The sequence below is a fragment of the Antechinus flavipes genome, chromosome X (genome assembly GCF_016432865.1).
Source record: "Antechinus flavipes isolate AdamAnt ecotype Samford, QLD, Australia chromosome X, AdamAnt_v2, whole genome shotgun sequence".
NCBI classification, from domain to species: domain Eukaryota; kingdom Metazoa; phylum Chordata; class Mammalia; order Dasyuromorphia; family Dasyuridae; genus Antechinus; species Antechinus flavipes.
The window spans coordinates 7443374-7452465 of NC_067404.1; the positions used below are offsets into that span (position 1 = coordinate 7443374).

Consider the following 9092-nt stretch of genomic DNA (forward strand, 5'->3'; position numbering starts at 1 on the left):
CGGAGGGCCAGAAAAGCCAGGGCTAACGGGGGGCCAGAAAGGCCAGGGCTACCGGGGGGCCAGAAAGGCCAGGGCTAACGGAGGGCCAGAAAGGCCAGGGCTAACGGGGGGCCAGAAAGGCCAGGGCTACCGGGGGGCCAGAAAGGCCAGGGCTACCGGGGGGCCAGAAAGGCCAGGGCTAACGGGGGGCCAGAAAGGCCAGGGCTAACGGGGGGCCAGAAAGGCCAGGGCTAACGGGGGGCCAGAAAGGCCAGGGCTAACGGGGGGCCAGAAAGGCCAGGGCTAACGGGGGGCCAGAAAGGCCAGGGCTACCGGGGGGCCAGAAAGGCCAGGGCTAACGGCGGGGCCAGAAAGGCCAGGGCTAACGGGGGGCCAGAAAGGCCAGGGCTAACGGGGGGCCAGAAAGGCCAGGGCTAACGGGGGGCCAGAAAGGCCAGGGCTAACGGGGGGGCCAGAAAGGCCAGGGCTAACGGGGGGCCAGAAAGGCCAGGGCTAACGGGGGGGCCAGAAAGGCCAGGGCTAACGGGGGGCCAGAAAGGCCAGGGCTAACGGAGGGCCAGGCTTCCCCAGATGGTACCTCCCAAATGCTGGGGAGCTCTCCCAGCCTGTGGGGGCTGAGAATTCTCTGGAGGGTTTCTGAGAGGTGTGACCCACTCAAGAAGGGCACTGCATGAGAAGGTTCGTGTGGTCGGGCTCCACGCCACTGGAGGGAGTAGCCACCGAGTCACTGCAGTGCTGAAGGATGAACAGATACTATTCAATCTACCTTTTATTTATTTATTTTTTTGCTGAGGCAATTTGGGTTAAATGACTCACTCAGGGTCATATAGCCAAGAAGTGTTAAGTGTCTGAGACCAGATTTGCACTCAGGTCCTCCTGATTTCAGAGCTGGTGCTCTGTCCACTGTGCTATTTAGCTGCCCCTCACCTGCAAACTTTAGCAGCATAATATTGACACCTTTATCTTAGTCACTGCTAATTTTCTTTTTTTTCCCTGAGGCAATTGGGACTAAGTGACTTGTCCGGGATCTCTCAGCTAGGAAGTGTTAAGGGTCTGAGACCAGATTTGAACTCGGTCCTCCTGACTTGAGGGCTGGTGAGAGCCTCACTGCGCCACCTAGCTGCCATCAATACACCTTTTAGAGCATCAATGAAGCCCTAAGAAAACGCCAAACCCTGTTTGAGCTCAGTGGGAAAGGTCCTGAAGAAGAACTGGCAATTCCCTGTTTCCTTTGTACTCAAGGTCCCACAGCGTCCTTCTGTCTCAGTTTTCCTCACCTCTAAAACAGGGGAGCCGGCTCCCATCATTTCCAAGGCGCCCAGTAGCTGCAAAGCCTGCAGTGCATCTGGTGGGCCGGGGGAGCAGAGCTGGAGATGAGAAGGCGCAGAGAGGGGCTTGGGGGAGGGGAAAAGCTGCCTCGGGGATCCGAGGAAGGCCCGATGGGTTCGGCCGCAGCCCCATGTGGACCGAGGCTGGCTAAGGATTCGAGCGGCCACTGCTCCGAGGGAAGGGAGCAGCCCGGGGGGCGGGGGTGGGGGGTCCCGGGAGGGTCGGAGCAGAAAGCGCTTGGCCACTGTTGCAGCTGCGGCAGTCAGATTGCTTGTCCAGCCCCGGGTTGGCCTAAATGGCTTCCGAGCTCTTTTCCAGCTTGGGGAGCGGGCGATTCTGGGATGGCAATTAGCTCGGCTCTTGGCCGGCCCGGGCCTCCATAGATCACTGTCAGCTCCAGGGCGCGATCAGAGCTTTCGGCCCTTCCTCACCTTCTCCACATCCTGAGTCATGAGACTCTTTATTGAGCCTTAGCAGCAAAAGGCGAGGGGGCGAACGGGGCAGGGGGGGGAGAGGGGGGTCGTGTGCAATCTGAGGGGCTCGTGTGCAATCTGAGGGGCTACCCCGATCCTCCGTCTGTGCGACTGGCCACAAGGTATAGATATGAAGAGAGGCGGTTAGCAATTGCAGATCTCCACCATCCCCCTTGGAGCCAGGAAAAGGAAATGGTTCTCAAACATGTCAACTTTCATCTGAACAAACAATCAGGAGCCCCGAAAGGGTCCCTTCAGAGGGCAGGCAGGAGACGGCCCCCGAGCCCTAGCGAAAGCAGGGAGCGGGAAAGAAACTCCCAGGCGGCTTCAGGTGCAGTTGCCTGAGACGTGAACGTGAGCAGCAAGACATCAGGACTGCTAAAAGGCTCGTTCTGCTTCTGGAGAAGCACTCCATAGCCTTTGGGGGCCTCAAAGACCCAGGGCGTCTCCATAGCCTTTGGGGGCCTCAAAGACCCAGGGCGTCTCCATAGCCTTTGGGGGCCCACAATCAATGACCCAGGTCATTTTCATAGACTTGGGGGCCTCGGTCCAAGACCCAGATTATTTCCATAGCCTTCGGGGGTCTCAAAGACCCAGGGCCTCTCCATAGATTTGGGGGCCAGGCCCATCCTTTGAAAGGTAGATTAAATTGGAGTGATCATTATTGTTTTCTCCTATTGTCCAGTCGATGGGCCAAAAGGTCAATTCCTCTCGACTTGTAGCACCTTCCCAGACCCCCAGGCCAACCCAGCTCAGGCCTCCCCCACACACCTCAGCATATTCAATGAATCACTTAGCATTACAATTGTATAGGTGAGAGCCTCAAAAGTGGGGGGGGGGGCAAGGAGGGAGGAAAGACTGAGACTTTTGAAAAAGATTTATGCAGGAGGTCAGCCCTGATCAAAACAAACCTCCCAGGCCCAATGGCGATTCGTAGGGAACTCCCCCAGAAAAGCTACAGCAGCTATTGTTTACCTGGGAAAATGTGAAGTAGAAATCAAGTCTCTGAAAGCTGGCATGAAACTGAAGGCCTTAATGCTCAAAGTGGCCAGTCAAGGCAAGGACCAGCCTCGCTGAGCGGGTAGAAGAGTGGGCTCCCAAGAGGGTGCTGTTATTGCCCTCTCTAGGCATAGGCAGGAGTAAGGCATTCCACCGGGATGCCAGGGTGGGGAGTGGGGATGAGAAGAAATGCTGGGGACAACGTGATTAATGACCTAATTTGAAACATAAGCATTGAGGGAAGGAGGGAAAAAGAGAGAGAAAGGAGGAGAGACAGAAAGACAGACAGAGGGAAACAAAGATTGAGCTACAAGAGAGAGAGGGAGATGGAAAGAGAAAGGAGGAGACATGCAGGAAGAGAGATACAGAAGGATTGAGAAACGCAGAGATACAGAAAGAGAGAGGGAGAGACAGAAAGAGAAAGGAGGGGAGACAGGAAGAGAAAGATCCAGAAAGATTGAGAGACACAGAGAGATACAGAGAGAGTGAGAGACAGAAAGAGAGAGAAAGGAGAAACAGAGGAAAAGAAAGATGCAGAAAGATTGAGAGACCAAGAAGAGATACAGGAGAGAGAGAGACAGAAAGAGAAAGGAGGGAAGACAGAGGAACAGAAAGACACAAAGATTGAGAGACAGAGATACAGAAAGAGAGAGAGACAGAAAGATAAACAGAGAAAGAGAGAAAGGGGAAACAGAGGAAAAGAAAGATCCAGAAAGATGGAGAGATACAGAGAGAGTGAGAGACAGAAAGATAGAGAAAGGGGAAACAGAGGAAAAGAAAGATCCAGAAAGATGGAGAGATACAGAGAGAGTGAGAGACAGAAAGATAGAGAAAGGGGAAACAGGAAAAGAAAGATACAGAAAGATTGAGACCAAGAAGAGATACAGAAGGAGAGAGACAGAGAAAGGAAGGAAGACAGAGGAACAGAAAGACACAAAGACTGAGAGACAGAGATACAGAAAGAGACAGAAAGACAGACAGAGAAAGAGAGAAAGGGGAAACAGAGGAAAAGAAAGATACAGAAAGACAGAGACCAAGAAGAGATATAGGAGAGAGAGAGAGACAGAAAGACACAGAGAGAGGAAGAGACAGAAAGAGAAAGGAGGGAAGACAGAGAGGAACAGAAAGACACAAAGACTGAGAGCCAGAGATATAGAAAGAGAGAGAGAGACAGAAAGAGAGAAAGGGAAAACAGAGGAAAAGAAAGATTAAGAGACCAAGAAGAGATACAGGAGAGAGAGAAGAGACAGAAAGAGAAAGGAGGGAAGACAGAGGAACAGAAAGACACAAAGACTGAGAAACAGAGAGAGATAAATAGAGAGTGAGAGACAGAAAGATAGAGAAAGGGGAGGCAGAGTTGAAAAGAAAGATTGAGACAGAAAGAGAGAGAATGAGAACTCCATTTCAATTCAATCCGATTTCCTCTGGAATCTTCTGGATTTTCCTTGGGGTATTTAAAGGCTGGAGCCCGCAGGCTGCTCAGGGGTCTGTGACACAGAAGGTTGCGAAGCCCTCGTTTAGGTGGAAAGTTTTCACTAGCTCAGCCATTTCCTAGCTTTGTAATGCTCGGCCACTGACTCCCATTCTCTGCCCCTCAGTCCCTGCCCCCCCCCCAAGAGCCAAATAAAAGGTTGGACTAGCTGACCTCCTACTCCTGGCCAGCTCCAGACCCCGAATTCCCAGCGCTCCTTCCAGCCTCCGAGAAGAGGTCAGGACAAGGGAGGGAGGAAGTGCATCACTTCTGTCGGGCTGAGCCCCTGAGGACATTGCCTCCAGAAAAGGTTCGAGAGAAAGCCCTGAAGCATCACGGCCGTAAAGCTTACTATCATTCCCAACGGAAAACATTTTTCTAAGACCTCACTCATCCCGGGAAAGTCTGCCGTGACATACCACGCAACCAAGAACGAAATGGCTTTGAACCCTTGCCTTAGGAGGTAGTGGGCTCTGCCAGCATCATTATCCCCATTTTATAGATGCTGAAACTGAGGCTGAGAGATCGCGCAACTCCACATGGTCCCTCCCGTCAGGAGGAAGGCCGGCCGGCGAAGGAGATCCGCCTCTCCTCTGGGGGCCTTTCTCACTGTCCACCTGCTGCTTCCCCTCCACAGCTCCCGTATGCAGCAATTTCGTTTTCTAAAGCTCCGAAACTCCCGGCCAGGCCCGGGAGCTGGCATTTCCTACCCAACAGCCACCTGCGCACAAGCAACAGCGGCCACGACAACATTTAAATCCCCCGCAGGGAGAACACATGGCAGCGAGAGGCACGGGGGCAATCGCGCCCGGCCCACCTGGAGCTTCCCGAGCCGCTGCCGCCGCCGAGCCGCCGCCTGCCCGCACTTTGGCACTCCTGCCTGGGACCGGTGATGGCTCCACAGGCTCACCCAGGAAGGGCCGCCTTCTCCCTCTTCCAGAAACGGGGGGAGAAGGGCGGCAGAATCTGGGGTGTGGCTTTTACCTAGTGCCCAGCCGGCCCGCGAGAGGCTAGAAAGGTCGGGCAGCCTCCCCGGCCTTTCTTCCCGGCTTCTCAGCCTTCCTTTCCCGAGCCGCGAGTCCCCTGCCGAAGCAGTCGTGCCCCCTACTGAAACGCTCCCAAACTGAAAATACGACAAGTGAGTTCATGGCTACTTACGTATCTCTTGAGCTTCCTTTCAGGGGGCGACTTGATGAGCCAGCCGGTGCAAACCACATCGCCCGTGCTCATTGTCTTCACCTTGTCTTCTGGTCCTCCCAAGCGGCCAGCCTCCGGCCTCCGGACTCAGCCTCCAGCCTCCACTCTCTGGCACACTGGGGAGGCGGAGGGGGAGGAGGATCGAGATGAGCAGGAGGAGGGTGACTAGAGAAAAAAGGAGGAGGAGGAGGAGGAGGAGAAGGGGGAGGAGGAGGGGGAGGAGGAAGAAGAGGAGGAGGAGGAGAAGGGGGAGGAGGAAGAAGAAGAGGAGGAGGAGGAGGAGGAGGAGGAGAGGAAGAAAAGAAGGAAAAGAAAAGAAGGAAAAAAGAAGAAGAAAAGAAGGAAAAGAAAAAAAGAAGAAGAGAGCCTGCGTGTGGGGCCGTGCGCCTCTGTTCCTGCTAATTTGAAAGTAGCAGCAGCGCACAGCTTCCTAGAGCTGGCCTCTAGGCCGGCTGCTCAGGTTGCCACTGGGTTTGTTGTTGCCACCAGAAGGAAGTCGTGACATTGCTCAGAGAGCCAGGCAGCCCCAGACTGCCCTCCCACCAGAGGCGCAGCATGCTGCGCGCCCCGCCAGCCGCCAGCCTCCAGCTGCTAGCATCAGCCGCCTGCTGCTGCCGCCGCCGCCGCCGCCGCCGCCGCCGCCGCTGGCTGGGCTGGGCCCGGAGGCCAGGCGGGGCGGGGGGCGGTGATGAAGGGGAAGGGGAAGGGGGTGGCCAGCCCCCCAGCCCTAGGGCACTGGGGAGCCGGGCCGGCCAAGGCCGCAGCCTCATCTGGCTCCAGCCCAGCCTCCTTAGTCACTGGCCCTCGGGGAGCTGTTCAGGAGTGTTTGTTGTGGAAGAAGAACAGGGAAAGAGATCAGGCCCCGAGCAGAAAAGGAAAAAGCCTTGATCACCAGATAGACCAGAACAAGACAAGCGCGGCCTCCTTCCTCCCTCCCTCCCTCCCTCCCTCCTAAGCTGTCTGTCTACCTTTTTCCCTCTTTCTCTGCCCGCTTCTCTCCTTCCCTTCCTTTTTCCCTCCCTCCTTCTCTCCCTCCCTCCCTTTTTCCCTCCCTCCTTCCCGCTTTCCCTCCTTTCTTCCCTTCCTCCTTCCCTGCCCGCCTCCCTCCCTCCCTCCTTCTTTTCCTGTCTCCTCCCTCTCTTCCTGCTCGCTTCCATCCTTCCCTCTTTTCCTGTCTCCCTCCCTCCTTCCTGGCTTGCTTCCCTCCTTTCTTTCCCTGCCCCTCTCCCTCCTTCTCCCCCCTCTTTCTCTGCCCACCCCTCCCTCCTTCTTTCCTTCCCACCTCCCTCCCTCCCTTCTTTTCCTCCCTCCCTTCTTTTCCTGCCTCCCTCTTTTCCTGCCTCCTCCCTCTTTCCCTCCCTGCCCCCTCCCACTTTTCTTGCCCACCTCTCTCCCTTTCTGCCTCCTCCCTCCTTTTCTCCCTCCCTGGCCGCCTCCACGCTTCCTCTTCACTGTGGCGATACCCCACTCTTCCCTTTCCCCCGGGAGCCGACGGTGCTGCTTCCCATGTCCGCGCTGATGCCCATGCCCAGACGTTCTGTAGGTGCTTCTCCTCCTCATCTTTTGGGAAGGGGAAGGGGTGTTAAGGGCTGAGGAGGAGGAGCCAAGCAGCAGCTGGCGCAGTGTACAGGGAAGGGGCAGACTGGGTGCCAGGGCCTTTTGCATTTCATTCCTGCCTCAGGCGAGAGCGATTGTTTGCAAAATGATTTTTAATTCAAACAGAATCCAGCTTGAACAAAGCCTGGTCTGGAACGGGAGTTTCTGCGTGGAATGATAATGTAGGACACTGCGCAGACCCTACCCAGAGGCACTGGACTGCTCTCACCCAGCCTCCTCTCCCCTTCTCTCTTCTTAAAAGGGATTTGACTAGAGTACAGAGGAGAAAACGGGAGGGCGAGGAACTCGCTCAGAGTCACACGGCCCATTAGCACCAGAGCTGAGATTAGAACCCAAATCACAATTCTTCACCCAAAGTTCTTCGGAAAATATTATCTTATCGTTGGCGCCTTTGATTTTTACATGGCATGCATTTCTAAACAGCTCCTTCCCCTCCCTCTAGTAAGCAATCCATCCTTGGAACAAAGACTTTTCAAGAAAAAGGGAGGGAAAAAAAGAATTGAGCAAAACTAGCATCAACAATTGGAAAGTCCAAGCAACACTCCCTGCCCAGGGTCTCCTGCGATGCCAATGACACAGCCAGAGCATACGCTGAGGGCCAAACGTGGGCGTTAGAATGCCACTGTATCCATAATATTTGTGTTTGTCGTTTTCTTGTTTCTGCTTCTTTTTGGGTCAGTTCATTCAAGCCTGCCCAGGTTTCTCAGAATTAGTCATGTTCATCCTCTCTAACACAGAAAGACATTCCATTGCATTCATGACCCCCACTTTACTCAGCCATTCCTCAAACAATGGAAATCTACTTTATTTCCAGTTCTTTCTTTGCTATTATAGAAAGTCTAATTTTTTTTAAATTTTATTTTATTTAATAATAACTTTGTATTGACAGAATCCATGCCAGGGTAATTTTTTTTTTTACAACATTATCCCTTGCACTCGCTTATGTAGAAAGTCTAATTATGCGCATTGGATCATATATGGAAACTTTCTGTCATTAAACTCCTTCGAATACCTAACTAAAAGTAAGATCTCTAGGTCAATGGCTCTGGATGCTTTCCTCACTTTTAAAACAATTCTAAACTGCTTTCCAGAATGATTAGATTAATTTACAATCGGCTCAACAGTATCTTCCAAGAGACCTCCTCCCGTCCACCAAATAATGGGTATTTCTAGATTGTCATCTTTGCCTTTGCACTGACTATGAGGTTAAATGGCTTTGTTGATTTGACTCGTATTTCTCCTATTATGAAGGATTTGGAGCAACCTCCCCTGTGAGTGCTAATAATTGGTAATTCTGCCAGAAACATTTATGTCATTTGACTGTCGATCGGGGAAATGACTCTTGGGTTTTTATATTTGTGTTAGTTCTCTATATATTTTGGATATCAAACTCTTAGCAGAGATTATTTGATGCAAAGATTTCTTCCATGTTAATAGTTTCCCTTCTTAGCCTGGCTACATTGGTTTTTTCCAGGGAAAAGCTTTTCAGTTTTGTGTCATCAAAATTAGCTATTTTTTGGTGATCTCCTCTCCTCCTCATTTGGCTCAGAATTCTCCTCTTGGCCACAGCTGTGAAAGGTACTTGATCTGGTTCCATTCTAAATTTTGTATATAGCCTTTTCTATTAAGATTCCATGTCTATTTTGAGCTAATTGTGATAGATGGTGAAAGATGCTGGTCTAAACTTAATTTTTTGCCAAGTTGTTTTTCAGTTTTCCCCAAAAATTATAGTCAAATAGATTATGTTCTCAAGTTTATCTAACATTGGGATATTAAATTTAATTTCTTTTTTCTGATTCCCGTTTATCCCATTTGTTCAACTGCTTGGCTTTTGGGGGAAGATTATTTCATTTTAATATAACTTTATCTCTAAACATACTATTCCCCTTTTATTCCTCCTTTCTTTCATCATTCCCTTTGGTTGTAGTCCACATTGTGTTTAATGTCATAGCTTACATTAATAGACTGTTGGGGGAGCTGTTATGGATTGGTCCGCCCGTTCTAGA

At 52.1% G+C, this 9092-nt stretch overlaps 1 protein-coding gene across 2 annotated transcripts in view; it reads right to left on the reverse strand.

The window, feature by feature from the left end:
• The window catches only part of GAB3 (GRB2 associated binding protein 3), a 164894-nt gene extending 159320 nt beyond the window's left edge, over positions 1 to 5574 (reverse strand). For both annotated transcript variants that reach the window (XM_051967747.1, XM_051967746.1), the window contains exon 1: positions 5431 to 5574. In XM_051967747.1, coding sequence (XP_051823707.1) covers positions 5431 to 5502 — 72 coding nt within the window. In that variant the 5' untranslated portion in view covers positions 5503 to 5574. The remainder of the gene's footprint in view (positions 1 to 5430) is intronic.
• Positions 5575 to 9092: the final 3518 nt, after the last annotated feature.